The sequence below is a fragment of the Toxotes jaculatrix genome, chromosome 13 (assembly GCF_017976425.1).
Source record: "Toxotes jaculatrix isolate fToxJac2 chromosome 13, fToxJac2.pri, whole genome shotgun sequence".
Lineage (NCBI taxonomy): Eukaryota > Metazoa > Chordata > Actinopteri > Toxotidae > Toxotes > Toxotes jaculatrix.
Window position 1 is genome coordinate 26,378,670 of NC_054406.1, and position 23,667 is coordinate 26,402,336.

Genomic DNA, 23,667 nt, shown 5'->3' on the forward strand with positions numbered 1-23,667 from the left:
TAAACGGTAGAAACTATTTTACACAACCCCAATTTACTAATGCTTTAATTTATGCTTTTATTTTTTATTTTTTAATGCATCAAAACAATTAGTTTTGGTGTTGCTGGAAAAGCAGCAGCACAGTGGATGGAAGAGCAGACGGAGGAAGCACCTTACTCTGTCCCTCTTAGTCATTTTGACTTCTGAGTTATTGGTGACCACAGGTTCAAGAGGAGGACTCACAGGAGCTGATGAAGCTTGAACCATTGCAGAGTTTGGTTCTCTGGTGGACTTTGGATCCTTCTCCATCCTGGATGGCAGTGATGAGAGGTCTTGTAGTAGGGAGTGTCCGAGGAGCTGGTGGAGGTCACAACATGGCAGGAGGGGTCAGAGCAGTGCAGGAGCTGGAGCCAAATCAGAGCTTATCCCTGGACTGGATGGTGGCTTCTCCTCAGCAGTGGTGGCAGGAGGTTCAGCAGCAGGTGTCAGATGAGTCGACACTTTGGGGCTCTGGGCCTGAAACATCCCACAAATATGTTCTGATGCAACATGAACAATTTTGCTCAGCAGCACTGGTGCAAGGTTCTTGATCCAGTCCACCAGGATATGGTGTGGGTAGGTCTGATCTCTGTCAGGATAGACAGGACCTTGTCATCCCTGAGGGAGCAGGAGAAGGTGGCCTGCTGTTCCACACAGACATGATCCAAAGTGGCCTTTGTGACCCCAACAGACAGTTTGCTGAGGGCCTGGGAAGACCTGTTTAAGAAGGAGCACCCAGAATCCCTGCAGGACTCTGGGATCCACCTCCATCACCACCTCTTGTGGACAGACCATTTTGGTGCTGGGTGTCTTCCTCAGGATCATAGTTTCCAGCTGTGCTGACCATTTTACGATGTCTGTGGGTTACAGTCAATAAAATTCAAATTCACAACCCTTCAGAATATATCAGAGATATAAAAACCACTGTAGATTGACTGTTAATAAAGAAAGTGTGTCAAATATGACTCACTGAAAATTAGGAGCTTAGGCCTCTGGGGACGTGAGGAGCATTCAGGCTTCAACCTCAACGTCCCTCATTTTATTGCTGACGTTCACTGTCCACACCTGAAACAAGACATTAGATATGAAGAGCAGTTTTTACATGTTTAGACATTAAAATCAGCCTAATGTAACAATTCACTCCAAACTATTTGAAGTGTTGTTGAGATTCTAGTCTCACCAGCATCAGAAGAGGTTTGGAAACCTCCTCATCAAAATCCTCCAGTTCAAAGTGGTCAAACAGAAACACAACAGAAGCTTTATCTTCACTCTTGCACTTTATTTCACTACAGACAGATTGGTGTGACATGAGCAGAGTTAAAGGTGTAGTGGTGGACTGTCTGTTTGAGTCTCAGTAACTAAGCTTCAAAATGAGCTTGATCATGTCTTCAGCAGTGACCTGAGCCGGGATCTGGTTCTTCTGCTGAAGGTTTAGCAGCTGCATCACCACTGCCATCTAAAAAAAACATGAAGGAGATACATCATCTCTGAGCCTGTCAAGATAATTCTTCAAATAATTTAGCAGGTATTTTGTATTAGTGTGGGCTTGGGAGAATAGAAGTTCTTATCTGAGTCTTGCAGCTCTGTATCTGCCAGCAGATCTGCAGAGCTCCATTATAGATGGATGTTTCAAACAGCACCTTTGAACAAAAGAAGACAATGTTATTCATTAGTTTCAGTTAGTTTTTTAACTCCAGTAAGAGTTTGACGTTTTGATCCAATATCCTGTTGTTCAATAAGGAATAAAGAGTCAAACCAGCCTTAAAACACCACTGTGAAATGATGCAAACATAATATATGAAACAATTTGGTCATCACAGCCCAGCTGATCATTACACATCAACATTTTATTACTCAGCAAAATCCACTGCTGTGCTTTGCTGTAAAGGATAAGGCTGATGATGTTGTGCTTTTTTTCCTATGAAAAGACCAATACCAACAATGAACAGATCTCACTAACACATTTCCTGTGAAGCCAAAGCCTTCTCTTATGTTGCTTTTTCTGATTCTCTTTGTGGTTTGATCTGTACGTGTGTTTTCTTGAGGCCACCCTGTGTCTCTCATTTGAGTCACATATTCCAGAAATACAAATATTTAGAAGTCTGAGAGCTGGTCTCTCTGATGAAATGTGTGTGTGTGACATTTGTATTAGGCCGTATGCACGTTAGCTTGTGTGTATTGTTAAATAGCTGTAAATACCAAACCTAACCACAGAGTGGACTCTGGATACAAACCCCAGTCTCCCACCTCCACTGCTGTAAACTTCATCATCATGTTTCACACATAATGGATTTGCTTTTCCACAGTTTACTACAGTTTAGTGTATTTAAAGGCAAAAATTACAGAAGAAATTTTCTCTTCTCTCTTCAAAAACTTTCAAGAGTCATCATGAAGAAATAAAGTACATCATTGTGTGGTGAATGGTGAACTGGAAACACAGAGCCTGGAAATGACATGTGGTGTAATTGTGGTTATAATAATAAAATTATATGAGCTTCATTGTTTTACCTGATGCTGCTCTGACATAAACTATAACTACTTGCAGAACAAAGTGTGTGTGTGCATCTTAAAATAAGGGTTAGTCGACACATTAAGGTCTCATCTATCTGCACAAACAAACCTCTCTTGTGTTCTTGTCATGTCTAGCCCCTAAGGGGGCTGTTTTTGGAACTCTTTTGTGGACGTCTGGACATTTTCAGTTTAGTTTTATTTTGGAAAGTATATTTCTTGTGTATCATGTCTCGTTTTACTTGCTGTCTTAGTCTGTAGATTATGTCATGTCTGGTGTCTATATTGTCTTGTGGGTTCCTGTTTTATTTTGAATTCAGTGCCCTTGTGTATCTGGTCTTGTTTTACTTCCTGTCTTTGTCTTGTTTCCCGCGTTTGTAATTGTTTTCCCCGCCCTGATTGGTTCCACCTGTTTCCCCTTACCTGTGTGTGTATATATAGTCTGCGTTTCCCCTTGTCCAGTGTCAGTTCATTTTTGTCTCATGTTTTGTCCCATGCCACCGTCATACGTTTTGTCTCATGCTTCTGTCTCTTGCCCTTGCCACGTCTCTTTCCTCACTTTGCTTCTTGTTCTCCTCGTAAGAGTGATTTTGTGTTCATGTTTTGTAACTTTTGTTTTAGTGCCTTATTGGGTGATCTTTTGTTTGTTACTTTGTTAAAATAAAATATTATTAGTTTGGACTACATCTACAAACAGAAACATAATGTCTCACACAAGCTGCTCCACATAGACCTAGCATATCATTTGGAGCAGGCACACAATTAAATTCCTCAAAGGCCAAATGTATTTTCTGATTGTGTCATTCTTCAGAATGGCTGTGGGCTCTGTTACATCTAAACGAGATGTGTGTGTGTGTCCCACTTTACTCCAACACACCAATCAAATATTTCATTTGTGCTTCAGGACTGTGCAATTTGTTTAATTCAGGATCCATTTTTCAAGCGAACTTCCCAGGACCTTTTCAGTCTATGAACCTTTGAGTTGATTAGATAATTTTGAGTAAATAGACTGAAAAAGAAATGAAATAAATATTAATGGCTAAAGTGACAAATACCAAAACTTCATCCAATCCAAAATGGATTAAAACCTAACCCAATAACAAACCCTGGATAAACTGTGAAGTGTGGTCCATGCTACGTACTCGCTCTGCTGCTTATGTCTCAGGCAATGCTGGCTGAGGAATACAAAAAGGAGAAATATGACCTTTGTAGATCCATCAGACATCAGACAAGAGACAGTACAGACTGAAGCTGGAGGATTACTACAACACCTCAGACCCACGGCGCATGTGGCAGGGACTCCAGCGCATCAAGGACGACAGAAGGAAAAACCTGATGAACATCTCCACCCACAGCACGCTCCCTGATGAGCTCAACAACACTCAAAGAGAGGAGCTGTGGCCACAGAAGGGACACAGGAAACACTGCTCTCTGTGACATGCTCTGCGGAAAACACCCACGGAAAGCAACGGGCCCAGACCAAAGATTTACCAATGACCCTATGTACTGACAGAAAAGTTTCCAATTATCAATGTATATATCACCATGAACGCAAAACTTTCATTTTGGTTTCAAAAGGGAAAATATTGTTTAAGATGTAGTGAACTTGACTGGGGCCACAAGAGACAAGGAGGCGTGGCTTCCAAAACCACAGTACAAGCTTTCCAAACAAATATACCAGCTTCCTTATACTGAACTGGGAAGGTGAGCGGCCTGGAAATGTGACATCTAACATCAATATACTCCTCGTTCTAACAAATAGTGTTTTCCATTGTGGAGGTGTACTCACATTAAGCCATCCTGTGAACAGCCACTATCACTAAAGCTGTGCTGGAACGCTGCAAGTGTTTCTTCCACTTTACTGCACAGCAAACTGATTTGTTCATCTGAACCACTAATAAAGTGATGCTCACTGATGGAAAAATAATGTGCAGCCTGACCTACAATACCTTGAACTACAGCAAGGGCACACATTGTTCCTGTCCGGTGCATATTGTTCTTCGTACACAGATACAGAGACAGACAGTCAAGGTGACCGGCTGCATGTATGCATGTTTAGACTATTACTTTGATTATCAGCTCGAAGGGGAGGTGAGTTCCTGTGTGTATAAAGAAGACATAGAGACTTCTCTCCTTTGAGTATTACAACGATACCATTCTTGATTCATGGTTGATGTATACTCCTTCTTGCAAGAATAAATTCTAAAAGCTCTGATCGTCTCTGAGTCTTGGCTGAATCAGTTAGAATTTTTCTAACACTCACTCACTGAGAAACACATTTCATTTTCTTACAACCTTTTCATAGTTTAAAAGAAACAGCAAAAAGTTTGCTTTGCATTAGTAGTAACATAACAGCTGTGATGTGGCTGAAAATGATCAGTAAACAGTGAAATAAGGCTGATATCTGAAAGTCCAAACTGGAACAGAGGAGTGAAAGTAAAGCAAATGCAGACACAGCTAAAGGGAGGAGAATGTCATAGGTTGGCAATGGTCAGCTCTGCTACCAAGCAGGACCAACACAGTGCAACTTGGCACAGCTACCCTGCTAACTCCTGTGAGGCTGTAATGGAAATGCATGCCATCGCAGCTTATCTGCTAATGGAAAAACCCCATAATATGCTACTTTTCAGGGCACCTCTGTAACAACCTTAAGCTTCTGAACATCTACCACAACATCCCTAATTCAGTTTCCACTGGAAACATTGATGCCTCTGCCTCCACCTGATTTCCTGTCATCTCTCTACTGTCCATAATAAAGGCATAAAAAACCCAAATCACTTAAAGATATACTCACATTCCCATTTCCACATTCAAAGCACTGGTGTTTGATCTAATTCTTCCTGCTGTCCATACTGGCTGCCAGGAGATCCCTTCTTTAAACAATTTCTGTGGAAATGATAGACCACAAAATCCACAGTTCTATTTCTGTGCAAATAGTAATTCTAAAATTCATCAGCATTGTTAAACAAAATCAAGTGGGAATCTTCAAATGTTTGTCTTTTAGTGCAGAATGTCCTCTCTGTGTTGCCCTCTCCACCACAGCTTTGCAAGGAAACATTAGGTGTAGAAACACTAAGAGGGGAATTTTGGACTAAAAATACCTGGAAGATAGAAACTTGATCTACTCAGACTGTTGAAGCCTCATATTTGCTTCTTTTCAACTCTGGAAGTCAACTTTTCCACAGGACAGGGACTGTGGATTTTATGCTCCATCATTTCCATTAGAATTTCTTTAGAAAGGATCTTGTTGCAGACAGTACAGACTTCCTAGAAATCCTTTCCTTTAACACAAACTACAGTGCATCACACCAAAACAAAGTTAAGAAGTTGAGCAACCATGAGAATATCTCACAGTCATGATCAGCATAAAAAAAACTCAATGTTGTCCATGAATGATAAGCACACAATCAAACCACTGGGCTTATGGGTATGATTACTTGTCGTCCCAATTTCACAAACATATCATTTGGACAAAACATTTCAAAACATTAACTTCTAAACTAAACACTGACATGAACTACTAACATGTACTGACTTACTGAAAACCTTGGAGGTGATCTGGACTTTCCTGTAGTTTCCTCTTGTCCTTGTAACAGCAGTAGCTCCTCCCTTCCTTGTCAATAATAGTGCAGAAATATCTGAGTGCTTCTTTCTTCCTAAATCATGAGCAAGTCCTGTCCAGTCCAACTGTTTCTGCTCCTGTTTGACTTCTGAACTTGTCTCTGGCTGTGTGTCCACTTACTGCAGCCTGTGACATCAGGCTGTAGAATGTTGATACATCAAAGGCATCAAAGGACAAACACACAGACACAGACACAGACACTGTATCTATCTGCTGTCTCAGTGGTGACAATGAGTGAACGAGTGAGTGGGAGTCTCTCATAGTGACACACTGAAGTTATTTTACTGTCCAACTATGCACCATGTGACTAAAAGCCTGAGTACAGACTGCTTCTACAGGAGTATTGCTCAATATTTGATGACATTCAACTGTTAAAAAACACAAAGACCAGACTGATTTAAAAACTGTTTCAGAAAGGATTATTCTGCTGCTGCAGGTATGAGCTGAACACAGCAGGTGAGAGGAGGAATGAGAAAGACGTAGAGAGAAAAGAGAGAAGGCTGAGTGCTACAAGCTCAGACACTAACTTTAGTTAGCTTTAACTGAAAAGAGAAAGAACGTAAAGAGGTTTGCTCAGCCTCTACATGCCTGATATTTAGACTGGATGGTCATTTAGTTTCCAGATTCGTTATTCAGATCCTGAATTACAGAATGACTCCTGAGTAAGCAGAACATGTAGGAGTGATTCAGCAACCCCCTCAGACTGCCTCACCACCTCTACTTTTGGCCTCTGCTCAGGCTGAGGAGCAGCTGTGTCTGACGTGCATCAACAAACAGTGAAAACTTTCCTCAGTTCTCCTGAAGGTTTTTCAAATTCTGCAGTGAACACACAGACTGTTAATGTTTCTCATTTTCTTCTTTTACCTGAAAAGTCATTTTGGGAGGTGTAAGGGTGTAATGGGGGGCACAAAATGCTCCAATGCCCCCTCTTGGTGTCAGGCTCTCTAAAAGTGACTTTATAACCTCTTTAACCACAATGTTTGGATTATTCATCCAATTCACCTAAACACAAATGAAATAGAGTGAGAATCCTCCTGAGTCTCATCAGTTCCCCTGAGACTCCTTCTCCTCATGCAGTTCTTCAACCCTCTACATTTTTCCATCAACACATGTAAACATGTTTATTGACTGATCGTCTGATCTGATTTGTTTTATTTATTGTTGCTTCTCCGTCTTTAGTGTTGACTGAACAGGAGTCTTCTGCCCTCCAGTGGTCACTGTCAGTAACTACAACTCTGCACACAGCACTGACAATGATACTGATGTTCACACTGACATTATTCCACATTTACTGACTTATTTTAGCTCTAATGTTCATCAGTCTGATAATGACTCTCTGTATGTGAACACACATATTATTACACTGCTATAAATACTGATGTCTGACTGATGGACAAATAATCAGAGAGTTTACTGCCCTCCAGTGGTCACACTGACAAGTGTCCAACAGGACTCACACTGATTACTAGGCTCAATATGTACCAATCATCATTGATGACATCAGCAGGAAGATGAGGACTGATCATAGTTTGAATAATGTTCCATGTATTATTCCATCCATGTTTTCAGTACCAGCAGATACACTGTAAAAAATGTGACAACTAAAATGATCACTGTAAAATGATAAATAGGAGATGCACCGTAAAAAATTGTAGCATTGATTATCAGGAAATATGCTGTAAAAGAATTTAATGGAGGCTGTGAACTGTGTAAAATGGCAATAAAGGTGACAAAGGATATATCCAATAAAAAATGTTTTTTTTTTTTAAAGTTGACTTTTAAAACTCATAGAATCGAGGCTCAAACTCTTCAGAGTAGTCAGGAGCTTTCTAACTCTGTCAACCTCTGAAAGTTTGAAAAGTTTCTCTTTTCTCAGATCTTTCAGATAAACTGTGGCAGCATTTTAGTTTGAACTGAATCAGCTCAGTTGTTCCAAGATTAAGAGAAAGACAAACACTGATGTTCACAATGATGCTTTTAATGTGAAAGGACAAGATCATGATTTGAATCTTAACAAAGTAAAAGTCAGCAACATTTTTCTCCTGTAATAATCGTAGCTTCCATCTTTAAAAGGACTGGAAGAGGAAGAAGTTTACAAGGAATCATTTAGAAGAGTCTAACAAATAAACTGATTTAATACATGAATCTGAAAAGGTGTGTGTGAGTGAAAGAGACAGACATGTACAGACTGAACTATCTGTTCAACAGTTTCTCTGACAGGAGGAGACTCTCTCTGCTACACTCTACACAGAGACACTGAGGAACCAGACAACCAAAGCCCAAACCCAAACCCAGGATACAGAGGTTCAGTGAATGTGGTGTTGAAGGTGTAGAGGTGGATCAGAGAGTCAGAGGAGACTCTGTAGAAGGACAGAAAGCCAGCAGGACAGTCCACATACACTGCTACTCTGTCAGAGACAGAGGAAGATGACAAAGAGGAGGAGGAGGAGACAGGTGTCATTGTGTTATTGTGCCAAACAAAGTAACGACCATCAGAGCAGATCAGTCTCCAGGAGTGATCGTTCTCGCCAAACAAACAGATTTCCCTGTCTCCTTTCCTTCTGATTCCTCTGTAACTCACTGATATATAAACTCCTCCTCTCCACTCAACCTCCCAGTAACAGCGACCAGTCAGACCATTAATACACAGCAGCTGAGGACACTGGTCAAATCTGTCTGGATGATCAGGATATGACTGATCCTCCTCCACATGTGTCACCTTCCTGTTGTTGTCAGACAGTTTGATCTTTCTGTTTACTGTGTTTGTGTCAATGGTGAGTTCACAGAAATCTGATGGAGAGAAGAAGACACAACACAGCTGCAGTTATTGATCTATCACCTGATCATTGATTGACACTTTGAAGGTGGTTGAATGTGAGCTGCTTTGTTTTCAGGAATCAAATGAAAACCACACTTACACTTCCTCAGACCTGGTCTCAAGCATTGGAGTCCACCAGGCTCCACCCTGAAAGGAGGAGGGGGGTCAGACCAGCACGTTCTCTTTCAGCATGCAAACATGGACATTGCATGGCTCTCATACACAGATGGCTTGATTATTCTGTTCATTCAGCAAAGAGACAAAGGACCTGGAGTCCTTATCTTGGAATGATACGGAGCAGGGAGGTGACATGGAGGAAAGATTTCATCATTTGTCTTCTCCATTTGATATCACTTTTGGTGTCAGACACAACAAAAGATCTCAGAATGACAAGATCAGGATCTCAGAGAGGTTCAGCTGATTATTGATCATGGATATTTTAGTAGACAGAGACATGATCAGAGACCTGATTTCATTTCCTCCTTGGTTTGAGACACTGGCAGATGAATTTCTTTGAGCAGATTGGTAGATGTGGTGCTAACGTATTGTGTCACTTCCTGTTTGATGCTTCTGCACTGCGGTGTTTCAAGTTATCAATAGCTATAGGTAGCTTATCAATCAAACTTTTCCATGTTCTGTGGTTAATTTCTGAATTCTACTTCTTCTTTAGTTAAACTATAAACCTATATCCAATCTCCATTTTACTTCTAAAATTCTTGAAAAGGCTGTACATAGACTCTACATAGAAACAGTTTTGTTTTGTCCAGTTAACTCTCTAAAAAGCCTCCAGCTGATCCAAAATGCTGCAGCGAGAGTACTGACTGGAATTAGCAAGAGAGATCATATTACACCTGTATTAACTTCTGTTCAATGGCTTCCTGTAAAATCCAGAATTGATTTTAAAATCCTTCTCCTTACATATAAGGCCCTCAATGGCCAGGCTCCTTTATATCTCAAAGAGCTGATAGTACCATATTATCCCAATAGATTGCTTCGTTCCCAGAATGCAGGTTTGCTTATGGTTCCCAGAATCTCTAAAAGTAGAACGGGAGGCCGAGCCTTTAGCTATCAGGCCCCTCTCCTGTGGAACCAACTGCCAGTTTGGGTTTGGGAAGCAGACACCTGCTGCTGTTTATTGTCTACAATTATCCATTTCTAAGACATTACTATGTTTAATGTTCCACTCTGCTACAGATACATTTTGGATTAATATTCTCTGCAGACCGTAATGTAAATAATTACCAATCATGACAGCTTTTTGCTTCTGTGCTCAGTTTCCTATCATAACTGTGATCTGCTGAGCACACAGTATCCACTAACTGTTCTGTAATCTGAATGCTGGCCCTCTAACTCTCTCACTGCCAACCCTGATTGTATCATGTTTTATATGCTGCATGTCCTTCTCCTCCTCTCCTCCATTCCAAGCTGTCCTATCTTCCTTCTTTCACCCAGCCCAGCCATCATTACGAGGGTCCCCCATATGAGCCAGGTTCTGCTCAAAGTTTCTTCCTGTTAAAGGGGAGTTTTTTCTTACCACTGTCTCCTTAAGTGCTTGTTCTGGGGTCAGACTCTGGGTCATTGTAATGCACTTTGAGACAATTTTGACTGTGGAAGGAGATATATAAATAAAATTGAGTTGAACTGAATTGAAAGCAGCGTAGATGGTCTTATTATTTTTGGGATATTATTATTAGTGTGTCAGCACTGAACAGGTATCTAAAGTCTTTGGGGTTGTTGTGGTGAAAGCACTCTGAGTGCTCAAAGTGGCTCTGTTGGTTCAGGAGCAGTTCAACGAGCTGCAGCTCAAATGTTTCCACGCTGGCTTTGTTTTGATGCAGCATGAAATCCAGTCTGAGAAAGTCCTGCTCAGGTCACAGAAAACAGCTGACCACACCTGATTTAATGATGTAATTAATGTCAGAATTAGAGAAACACCCTCTTTGTGTTGTTGTTGAATTCAAAGCACTTCTGTAGAGATCTGTCATCAGCTGTGACACACTAAATGTTTCCAGCTCTTCCTCCTCTATCACACACTGTCTGTGGCTGCAGCAGGCCTCTCCATACCTGAGGGTGTCCAGTTTCCAGTGTGGATCCTTCAGTCCAGCAGACAGCAGCTTCACTCCTGAGTCTCCTGGATGATTGTAGCTCAGGTCCAGCTCTCTCAGATGGGAGGGGTTGGAGCTCAGAGCTGAGGCCAGAAAAGCACAGCCTTCCTCTGTGATCAGACATCCTGACAGCCTGCAGACACACACAACATCACACAGGAACCCTCTGTCAACACCGCTGGTCTGTTTTGTTGTTTTCTTTTTTGTTTTTGGTTCTGGTCCATTTTGGTCCAGGTTCAACATATTTAAGGCAAATTTCTTAAACATCATCTGTAGGATTAAAAAAGAGTCAACAGCTGAAGCAAAAATAAGAGAAAACGACGAATAATTATCTGAGTCTAGAAAGTTCTGCTGAACTTTCATAAAATTTATTTTAAACAATCCTACACAAGTTGGATGTTTATCCACTGATGTAAATCAGATGTGAGAAAATCATCATCTAAACAGGTTGATGGATCCTAACCTGAGAGTCTCCAGGGTACAGTGTGGACTCTTCAGTCCAGCAGACAGAAGCTTCACCCCTGAATCCTGCAGGTCATTGTTACTCAGGTCCAGGTGTCTCAGACTAGAGGACTGGGAGCTGAGAACTGAGTACAGAGCTTCACAGCTTCTCTCTGAGAGGTTACAGCTGCTCAGTCTGAAGAGGAAACAATGAAGAAAAAGTCAAATAACATTTGTTTTGAAAGGACAATCAAAGGAACAAAAGTTCTCAGTTTGCTCTGCAGCTCAATGCAAAACTAACATACCTGCATTTGAAAACACAGATTTGTTCAATGAAGCAGAAATATCAGCTCTTTATCCACCTGATAACCAATGAGGAGTTTTTGCATTGATGATCATCTTTCATTGGCTCTCATTCAAATCCTTTCTGTTTTATGCTCAACAAGTTGGAGACATGACAATTAAATGTGACACAATCAGTAATAAACAGACATGTACAGTCAAGGCCGTAAGTATTTGGACACTTATGCAGCGTTGTTCTTCAGGCTCTCAGCACATGCACTTTAAAATATAATAATGGATACTACAGTCAATGACTGCAAAGGATTTTACACTAAATATTAAATCTGGTGAGTTTGTTTCACTTCATGTGTATTTGTCCAGTTACTTTTGAACCACTAAAAGGGCTGAATCTCCCACACAGTTCTTTCTATACTGATGTAAACCTGCTCAAATTAAAGCTGAGACTTGGCTCTTTAATGTAGGATCCATTATTCATTCATTTTCTACCGCTTAATCTGTCTCTGTCTCTGTCAGGGTTGCGGGGGAGCTGGAGCCTATCCCAGCTGCCTATGTGCGAGAGGCGGGGTACACCCTGGACTGGTCGCCAGTCAATCGCAGGGCTGACACACAAAGACAGACAACCACACTCACACCTACGACTAGCCAATTAACCTATCCCATGCATGTTTTTGGTATTGTGGGAGGAAGCCGGAGTACCCGGAGAGAACCCACAGGGAGAACATGCAAACTCCACACAGAAGGGCCCAGACCAGGGTTCAAACCTGGAACCCTTTTGCTGTGAGGCGACAGTGCTAACCACTGCCCCACCGTGCCGCCCGGATCCATTATTTTAATTCAAATTCAATGTGATGAAGCTCAGAGCTGAGAGATGGTGATAAGGAATTAAAGAAGAGAGGAATTAATTTTCCCTCCTGCTGAATAAAAAAGCAGAGTCTTTATATAATGATGAATAAATCCGACTATCTATACACTTACAAAGCTTTGTTAGAGGCTTTGACAACTGGCAGCAGCTTCAGAAGAGCCTCCTCTGAAGCAGAGTATTTCTTCAGGTCAAACACATCCAGATCTTTTTCTGATGACAGTAAGATGAAGACCAGAGCTGACCATTGAGCAGGAGACAGTTCATCTGTGGAGAGACGTCCTGAACTCAGGGACCATTGGATCTGTTCCACTAGAGAATGATTATTCAGTTCATTCAGACAGTGGAACAGGTTTATGCTTTGCTCTACAGAGGGAGTCTCTTCAGCCTTCTTTTTGATGTACTGGACTGTTCGGTGATTGGTCTGTGAGCCACTTCCTGTCTGTGTTAGCAGACCTCGTAGGAGAGTCTGATTGGTCTGCAGTGAAAGACCCAGGAGGAAGCGGAGGAACAAGTCCAAGTGTCCATTTGGACTCTCTAAGGCCTTGTCCACAGCCCTCTGGTAGAGCTGTGTTGGATCAGGTTTGTCTCTGGACAGTTTAGAACAGTTGGAGGTTGATTGTTCTTCTGACAGCAGATTGACACCAGACTTGATGAAGGTCAGATGGACATGAAGAGCAGCCAGAAACTCCTGAAGACTCAGATGGACAAAGCAGAACACCTTGTCCTGGTACAGTCCTCTCTCCTCTTTAAAGACCTGTGTGAACACTCCTGAGTACACTGAGGCTGCTCTGATATCGATGCCACACTGTGTCAGGTCTGATTCATAGAAGATCAGGTTTCCTTTCTGCAGCTGCTCAAAAGCCAGTTTTCCCAGAGACTCAATCATCTTCCTGGTCTCTGGACTCCAGTGTGGATCTGTCTCAGCTCCTCCATCATACTTAACATTCTTCAGTTTGGACTGAACCACCAGGAAGTGGATGTACATCTCAGTCAGGGTCTTGGGCAGCTCTCCTCCCCCTCTGGTTTTCAACACATCCTCCAGAACTGTAGCAGTGATCCAGCAGAAGACCGGGATGTGGCACATGATGTGGAGGCTTCGTGAAGTCTTGATGTGGGAGATGATCCTTCTGGCCTGCTTCTCTCTGAACCTCTTCCTGAAGTACTCCTCCTTCTGTGGGTCAGTGAACCCTCTGACCTCTGTCACCATGTCAACACACTCAGGAGGGATCTGATTGGCTGCTGCAGGTCGTGTGGTTATCCAGAGGCGAGCAGAGGGAAGCAGTTTCCCCCTGATGAGGTTTGTCAGCAGCACATCCACTGAGGTGGACTCTGTAACATCAGTCAGGATCTCAGTGTTGTGGAAGTCCAGAGGAAGTCGACACTCATCCAGGCCGTCAAAGATGAACAGAACCTGGACCTCTTCAAACCTGCAGAATCCTGCTTTTTTGGTTTCAGTAAAGAAGTGATGAACAAGTTCCACCAAGCTGAACTTTTTCTCTTTCAGCACATTCAGCTCTCTGAACGTGAATGGAAATGTCAAGTGTATGTCCTGGTTGGCTTTGTCTTCAGCCCAGTCCAGAGTCAACTTCTGTGTTAAGACTGTTTTCCCAATGCCAGCCACTCCCTTTGTCATCACTGTTCTGATTGGTCCATCTCTTCCAGGTGAGACTTTAAAGATGTCTTCTCGTCTGATGCTTGTTTCTGGTCTGGCTGGTTTCCTGGATGCTGTTTCAATCTGTCTGACCTCATGTTCATCATTGACCTCTCCAGTCCCTCCCTCTGTGATGTAGAGCTCTGTGTAGATCTGATTCAGAAGGGTTGGGTTTCCTGCTTTAGAGATCCCCTCAAACACACACTGGAACTTCTTCTTCAGAGTAGATTTAAGTTTACATTGACAAACTGCAGCAACATGTCCTGAATGAACAAACAAGAAACAACATCAATGACTGATTCATAAAGAAAACATGACATGTTTATCCCCCTAAAGAACACACATGAACATATGTCCCTCCATGTCTTGAGACGTTAATAAATGTCCCATTTGTCCATCATGTTGAATCTTTAGAGAAATCCTCTTACTGCTGTGCAGACAGTCAGCCAGCTCCTCCTGCTTCATTCTCCTCAGGAAGTTCACTGTGATCTTCACAAAAGCCTCTCTGCTGCTCCTCCTCTGCTCTTCATCCTCACCGTCCAACACCTCCTCATCCTCCCTCTGGCTCTCTGAGCATTCTGGGTAATCTGGACTCACAACCTTCTGGATCTTCTTCAGCTCCTTCTTCACAAAAGTGGAAATATTCTTCTTGAGCAGCTGGAACAGAAAACTGTATGAATGACACAATCAAAGTAAAACCATGGAGCCAAACATCAGATCCATTTTGGACACACTGACAATCCACTGCTCTAAAAAGTGCAGCAAGGACATTATTGTCAACACAACAGATGTCAAAGTAGTTGTTGTCCATGTACAGACCTTAAATATGGAGTCCAGGTGTGTTTGATGCTGCTGGGCAGACTGAGCACTGGGAACCTCTGAGCTCTCCTGGTCCACTCTGTGGAGGAATCATGAAGAATTAGCTCACATTATGTTTGCAGCATCTGTGAGTGTTTTATGCTTTGTACACAAACAACAGCTGCTTTTATGTTCTGTGGTGACTGTCCTGATTAAAGCAAACACTACTGTGCTGTGACATTCTCAATGAGAGGAAACAAGCAATCAGTTCTGTACCTCATGACCTAGAGTCATCACAACAAGTCCACCTTTTAAATGATGAGTTTTAAGGACTCACACTGGGTTTGACAGAAGTCTCACCTCTGCTACAGGACACTAACACAAACACTGGAACTGGATAGGTGCTGAGTTACAGGGAGTTTTAGTTCTGATCTGAATGACACATATAAGAACATAAGAAGTGCTTTTCTTGAAAAGAGAAACATCAACTTTGCCACTAAAGCCTGTGTTTCAGCCTGATCATGTTCATATACTGTGTCATTCATGAAGCCTGGAGACAAAACACAATCACTTCATCTTCATCATAGAAGACCAGTTATACAGGACAGCTGTCTGATACATTTTAAACTCAGCTGCAGCTCACTTCTTTGCAGCAGAGGGAGGATGTCCTTTGAAATTAATGAAGAACTTCTTTGACCTGTCACTCTTCATGGACACACAACTGGGTACAGGGAAGTCTGGTCTCTGATGGATCCTGGCGGACACAGATATTAAGACCATCAGGAACATGGGGACATGGACAACATATCTATTATTTCGTACAGTGTTCTCATAGTAAAGAAGAAAACATGTAGTCAGTTGCAGCTCACTTCTTTGCAGCAGAGGGAGGCTGTCCTTTGAATTTAATGGGCTCATCCTTTGACCAGTCACTCTTCATGGACACACAGCTGGGCTCAGGTCCATATTCAGGTCCAGCAGAGTCTGGTGTGTGCTGCTGCTCTGGCCTTCAACACAACACACACAGAGCTTTGAGTGTGAATAATGATGGTGCAGTGATGTGAGTGCTGAGCTCTGACATGGAGAAGAGTCATGGACAGTTAGAGATCCTCATCTCACCTCTGAGCTTTGGTCTGGATCTCATGGTCCCCACACAGACTGCTTTTAGGGGGAGGGGCTCCCTCCTCTCTGTCCTCACACTGATTCATGATGCTGAATTCACATCCACATCAGCTCACACACACTTTCTACCTTCATCTGGAGAGAAAACACAAATCATTCATCTGCACATCAACTGAAATCATCCTCAGGTTCAGGTTCAGGTTCATGTTACTTTATTTGTACCTGTAGGTAGATTTGTTTTGCAGTCAGATGATCAGATGATGATGTCCTTTTGACACATATACACAAAACACAAACAGATGTAACACAAAACCAACACAGCTGACTATAAACATGATGATGAAAGTAAAAGTGCTCATGGCTCCACCAATCAGGACATCAAAGAGAGAGAAGGGTCAATAAAGAATAACTCTGGTAAAAGGTAAAATAATAAAAACCGTTAGTTTAAAAGAAGTTGAACAGGAGAAAGAAGTTAAAAACCCAATAAAAATATTTAAACCCACATAAATATGAAATAAATCCATAAATAAGTAAGTATGTGCAATGTATCACTGCAGTTTGTTCAACTCTGTGACAGCAGCAGGAACAAAGCTGTTTTTATATCACTGGGTTTTACATTTTGGGACGATAAACCTCCGCCCGGAGGGAAGAAGAAGAAAGTGGCAGTGCAAAGGGTGGAGTCATCATTTAAAATGGAGGTAGCTGTCCTCTGTACCTGTCTGCTGTACAGGGACGCTGGACTTGGCTGGGACTCACCAAGCAGACGACTAGACCACTTAGCTATTTGGTCTGAGGACTTCCTCTGTTTTAAAGTTGTCTGACTGAACCATGACACTAAAGAAAATGATAAAATGGATTCTATAAAAGAGAGAGAACATGCTCATTATGGTTCAGTCAATGTGAAAATGTGCAAGTTTCCTTAAACAGTGTAAACGTTTCTGAGCCTTTTTACAAACCACTTCCCAATTTTCTTCAAAAGTCAATTTTCTTCAATGATTGTCCCAAGATATTTGTAAGACTGCACATACTCAATGGTCTGAGCTTTAATTAAAGTGACTTGGTGCCTGTGGGGTTTCCTCCTAAAATCAATGAGCATATCTTTGGTTGTTGTAGCATTTAGCTGCAGGTAGGATTCCTCACACCACTGAACTAAATCATCAATGACTGGTCCATGGCTGCTCTCACCGTCCTGGAGGAGACTAACAATAACTGAGTCATCAGCACTTTATGATGCTTCTGCTGTCATGTCTGCTCTCACACATGTTTGTGTATAAAATGAACAATAGTGGTGACAACACACACCCTTGAGGAGAAACAGTGGAAGAACACCTTTTGTCAGACAATGTACTGTTGACCCTCACTCTCTGTGTCCTGTTGGTTAAAACATCCAGAATCCAACCCACCAGATTATTATTTAAATCAAACTGTTGTAGGAGCCTTTCAATTCAAATGTGAGGTTGGATTGTATTAAAAGCAGAAGACAAGTCCACAAATAAAAGCCTGGCGTGTGTCCCATTAAAATCCAGATGTTTAAAAAGCATGTTGAGCAGAGTCACTGTATCATCCTCCTCTCCTCTGTGAGGCCTGTATGCAAACTGCAGAGGATCCAGTGCATGTTCAGTTTGCTTCAGGACCTCAGATCTGACCAGTTTCTCAAAAGCTTTCATTCAAACTGAAGTCAGGGCGACTGCTCTAACATCATTCAGTGCTTTGGGACAGCAACCACAGCATCTTTCCAGAGCTTAGGGACATGTTACAAATTCAGAGCATTATCCAGCTCTGTGTCTGAGTTCCAACCATCTAAAAAGACACCAGTACTGCGCTCTGTGCTCTGAAGGCCTGCAGTAGTTTTCATACTTGCCCAGACTGAACCAAGTTTGTTTGCTGCCATCTTGTTTTCCAGTTCTGATTTGTAATCCTGCTTTGACTGATTTGCTAAATCATGGTTTGCTGTTGGGAAATATTTTAACACGCTTACAGGGAATGATCATATCATTGCAAAAGACCATGTATGAAAATGTCATGTCCACCAATGAGTCAAAATCAAATGCTGGCCTCACACTCATAAATGGCCATTTTTCAGAACTTGATGAGTGAGTAGGATTGTTCTGAATGTTCAATTGTTAAATGTTAAATGTTTAATTGTTAAGTTCTAGTATATAAACCATTTTATGGTTCAATGTTTTAATACATACTAAGATGTACTGTGCTGCGCATTTAAGGGTTGAAGCTGATATCACTTCTGTTATGTCAAATGCTGGAAACCCATGGTTTGTTCTTTTGCAGCAAACCATGGGTTTCCAAATTTAACTCACATATAAAACAAGTCTCTAGGACCGCCTTCTTTCACCTGCGCAATATCAGTAAGATTAGGAACATTCTGTCGCAGAGTGATGCTGAAAAATTAGTCCATGCTTTTGTTACTTCTAGGCTGGACTACTGTAATTCCCTATTATCAGGATGTCCAGTTAACTCTCTAAAAAGCCTCCAGCTGATCCAAAATGCTGCAGCGAGAGTACTGACTGGAATTAGCAAGAGAGATCATATTACTCCTGTACTAACTTCTCTTCATTGGCTTCCTGTAAAATCCAGAATTGATTTTAAAATCCTTCTCCTTACATATAAGGCCCTCAATGGCCAGGCTCCTTCATATCTCAAAGAGCTGATAGTACCATATCATCCCAACAGATTGCTTCGTTCCCAGAATGCAGGTTTGCTTATGGTTCCCAAAATCTCTAAAAGTAGAATGGGAGGCCGAGCCTTTAGCTATCAGGCCCCTCTCCTATGGAACCAACTGCCAGTTTGGGTTCGGGAAGCAGACACCCTCTCTAATTTTAAAACTAAGCTTAAAACCTTCTTGTTTGATAAAGCTTATAATTAGTTGTAGTTACAGTCCTAGTTATTTATTAAACTTATAGTTAGTCACAATTATCTCTATAGACACTGTTACAGTTAAGGATATAGCCCTTAGTAGGGCTGGCTCAGGCAACTGAATCATCCCCTAGTTATGCTGCTATAGGCCTAGGCTGCTGGGGGACATCCCATGATGTACTGCGCACTTCTTCTTCTTTCTCTTTCTCTCCTCAGACCCACTCTCAAATTTATTAGCCTTTATTACATGTCATTAACTCTGTGTCCTCTCTGTCCCGTAGTCCTGTGTTTGTTTCTCTCTGGTCTCTCTTTCTCTGTACCTTTCTGCAGGTACCTCTGGCTCCGGAGCTGCATGTCCTATGGTCCTGGCTCCACCCACCTGCTGCTGTTTATTGTTTACAATGATCTATTTCTAACATGTTTAATGTTCCATTCTGCTACAGATAAATATTTGATTAATATTCTTTGCAAACTGTAATGTAAATATTTACCAGTCATGACAGCTTTTTTTGCAAGGTTTCTTCCTGTTAAAAGGGAGTTTTCCTTGCCACTGTCGCCTTAAGTGCTTGCTCTGGGGTCAGGCTCTGGGTCTCTGTAAAGCGCTTTGAGACAATTTTGATTGTGGAAGGCGCTATATAAATAAAATTGAATTGAATTGAATTGAATTCCTGTTACCGATTTTCATTCCTGTTACCAAATGTTTTTTTCTGATTATTCTGATTTTGTCATAAATATTAGTATTTTCATCATGTAACCAACCATTTCTTCTACATTAACTCTTTTTCTAAGGGAAAACAATTTATGTGGTTGATATTCTTTTAAACATGGTTTTAAAATGGCATTTGAGTTTTGGTAACAGCAGAGAAAAATTTTAATAAACTTTCAAAAGTTGCAATAAATTAAATAAAGTAGCCTGAGATTGACCAGTACTCATTTTGAATGAGTAAATGTGTATATTACTAAATTCTATATTGAAATGGAATGAAAAATGAAGTTTAATTTTGAAGAGTTACAATGAGCAAATTGCACTCTTTTGGCGGAATGACCCTTAACTGTCTCTCTGAAAATCACATAGAGCCTGAAAAACCCTGTCAGTCCCTCTGAGCTCAGTCCCGTAGAATTCATCTAATGACAGAGAAAGTCAGAGCTGTTCTCCAGCCGCTGTCCGGCCGAGCTCAGACCGCATTTAGCGGCTCAGACTGCGGGAGAGCAGCGGCTCAGGTCCGCCTACTCCACAGGCTGATTCAGGCAGGAAAAGCTGCCTTCAGTCAGCAGTAAGTGGAGCCACAGACTAACAAAGGCTCCGTGTTCAGCTACTGACCATCAGCTCACTCTGCTTCTACTCTGACTCCACCGCTTCTACTGCAGATATCCACACAACATGGCGGATAATAACGGTCCTCTTCCTGCCTCATCCCGACTTTACAGTGACAACTCAGAGTCTACACAACTAAACACCACAACGCAGTATAAAAAAAAAGCACAACATCCAAAAAACTCGAACATCAGATAATTCAGGTAACTACAGGAAGCGTTGACGAGTAAAACATTAAAAGTGACATTTACCTTCAGACAGAGAAAATCATCTGCGCCACAAACTTCGGTCAAAGTGAAAGTAAACTGTCAGCAACCGTGGGATACAGTGATGGGAATTCCAAGTCTTTTCAGAGAGCCGGTTCTTATGGCTCAGAATCAGAATCAGAAAAACTTCATTAATCTCCGTAGAGAAATTCTTTGGTTACGGACAAACTCGAATTGAAAATTAAGAAAAGAAAAAAAATTGCACAGAGAAAAGATGTATCTAAAATAAATAAAGTGAAAAATAAAGTAAAAAATATAAAAAGAGCCGTCTCCTCCCCCTCCATGTCCTCAGATTTGTATTTATTTATTTGTATTTATTTATTTAGGCTGCTTAAATGCATGTATTACTAAAATAATGTAAAATTATGTGTAAAATGAATTACTAACGTACAAACGTATTATATTAAAAATTATTTATATGGCTTATTATACTCAACATGGAACAGAGTGCTACAAAATCTTATCAATCTCAAAATCCATCTTAATTTGACAAAAAGATCCAATCTCTGATTGTATAAATAAAACTTATAAAATAAAATTTTTAACTGTTTACAGTGAAACAACACAGAGAAGCTTAGAGAATCACACAAGAAAATATAAACGAAAATGTGTAAAATAAAAATAAAATAAATCAGCATGAGGTCACAGTTTTAGCTCATCTTTAGTGAAGATTGACATTAAGAAAAACCGAATGCCTCCGATTTGAGGGGTTGATCCTGTGTGTGCTGTGTCTGTAACTCCCCCCTCCCCCTCCTGCTCAGTGTGGACACACAGACGCCACCACACAAAATGTAGCTGACCAATCACCTGCAGCTTGAACACAAAAAAAAAAAACAGGAAACAAAGCAGCTCCAGCTCAAAGATCCTGCTCTAAGAGCCGTTTCGTTCGCCATCGACACATCATTGCTTCCTAACACTCACCTTCTTAAGAGCACTGTCTCATGTCTCTTGTCTGCTGATGTCAAAGTAGACTGCATCAGTGTCAGTGTAGGACAGAGGACACAAGTCATAGTTCCTTCCGTTAACTGTCCTGTGCTTGTTTCTCTCTGGTCTCTCTTTCTCTTTCTGCAGGTATCTCTGGCTCCGGAGCTGCATGTTCTCTGTCTGGGGTCAGGCTCTGGGTCTCTGTAAAGCACTTTGAGACAATTTTGATTGTGGAAGGCGCTATATAAATAAAGTTGAATTGAATTGAATTGAATTAACCCTTGTGTGGTGTTTTTGTTACTCAAGTCACAAATGAAACAAGGTTTTTCAGAACAACTCTTTATTTTTCTCAGGGGCTCCTCCATCAGGTTTCCTTGTGCAGACTTCTAATTTCAGCCGCCTGTTTAGCTCAGTTGGTAGAGCACGAGACTCAATCTCTCAGGGTTGTGGGTTTGAACCCCACTCCGAGTGTCCTCCCATGTGCCCTCCACTCGTGGGAGGTGCCATAGGACTTTGGTGCATTGTGGCAGTCGCCCCTCCGACCTGGGCCTGGACCCAGGTAGATGATGACATGACAGTTCCAAGCAGATGAGGAAGTGGGATCACATGACTTGTAAGTTCCAAGCAGATGAGGAAGTGGGATCACATGACTTGTAAGTTCCAAGCAGATGAGGAAGTGGGATTACATGACTTGTAAGTTCCAAGCAGATGAGGAAGTGGGATCACATGACTTTTAAGTTCCAAGCATATGAGGAAGTGGCATCATATCACACCCTATACTAAGCAGTGGCCCCTAAATAGCTGCTCATCAATGGTGACATTAGGCCAGGGGGAGGCAGTGCACCCAGTTGTCCCACACTGTCCTGATGGCAGCTAGCTTGGACAGACACACAAAACTCATACACACACTAACAGGCCCAGACAGGTGGAGGACAGAGTGAAGGTACACAGGACCTACAGTTTCCACAGGGTCCCAGGTCCAGTGGACCCAAACATCCTGTATGTAATATGAATGTGTAGGGGAGGTGTACAGTGTGTGGTCATTGAAAATATATTCTGATATATGTTCTTCACAAAAAATGAGTCTGAGTTTGAAATTTTTCTTTTGATAAAAAATGAAAATGGGTCCCACAGACCCGAACACCATACAAAGGTTAAAGAAACATCTACAGGTCAGCTGATTTCCTTTCTAGAAACATTGTTCCTTAGTGTAATCGAGGCGTCATTCAGAGAAGTAACTCTAAAGTTGATTCTGAGAGGATTTTCCTCATTCATTAGCACTTCAGCAGACGCAAACATTACTGTGATGTATGTGACAACGTGGTAAAATCAGTCAGGGATAACTGAACTGGATTTTGTATCACACTCTAACCTCCACTCCTGTGTCTAGAAATCAGACTGGTCCTACATCCAGTCCTCCATGGAAAACCACCTCTCTCTGCTCCACAATGCTCACAGCATCTTTGTTACTCCAAAACATGGTGAGGATCACAGCAGTGTGTGTTCCACCAGAGGATCCAAACACTACATTACCTTACCACCAACCTTAGAAGATTCACTGGATTTTTTCATACAGTGTTTTTGTAATTTAGCCAATAAAATGACAGCATTAGAGTCACACTTAGTCACATTTTTTTGCAAAAAAGTTTCATAAAAAACAGAATAAAAACCGCAGAGACAGGAAGAAATCAAAATAACTGTGCTGAGTCATTGCTGAGACAGTGACACACTTTTTAAGTGCTGCTGATGGTTGAAGGCTGGAGATGAAATTTCTTTTTTTGATGCTGCAGAGTCAGTATGAATCCAAACCTTCTGACACAACAGATCAGACTACAGACAGATCACTACAGGACGCTGTACAGGACAAACCAAACCACCTGGGAAACTTTAGTATGAGTATTTAGTAAAAGGATAGGCCTGTTGTGGGTGACAGGGACTGGGAGAGTGGGATGTAATGCACCAATCTAATAATAATACACCTCAGCCACCTGGAGGGGGGGTAGCTGCAGCCTCACCACCTCTACTTTTGGCCTCTGCTCAGGCTGA

The 23,667-nt window shown here is 41.6% G+C and overlaps 1 protein-coding gene across 1 annotated transcript; it reads right to left on the reverse strand.

Moving 5' to 3' along the window:
• Positions 1 to 1,363: 1,363 nt before the first annotated feature.
• On the reverse strand, positions 1,364 to 11,692 carry LOC121192224 (ribonuclease inhibitor-like; the record flags this gene model as incomplete). Its single annotated transcript, XM_041053812.1, has 3 exons — positions 1,364 to 1,658; positions 11,031 to 11,204; positions 11,535 to 11,692. Coding segments are annotated over 3 exons (408 nt in total), but the record flags the coding sequence as incomplete, so codon positions are not given.
• Between the last annotated feature and the right edge of the window lie 11,975 nt (positions 11,693 to 23,667).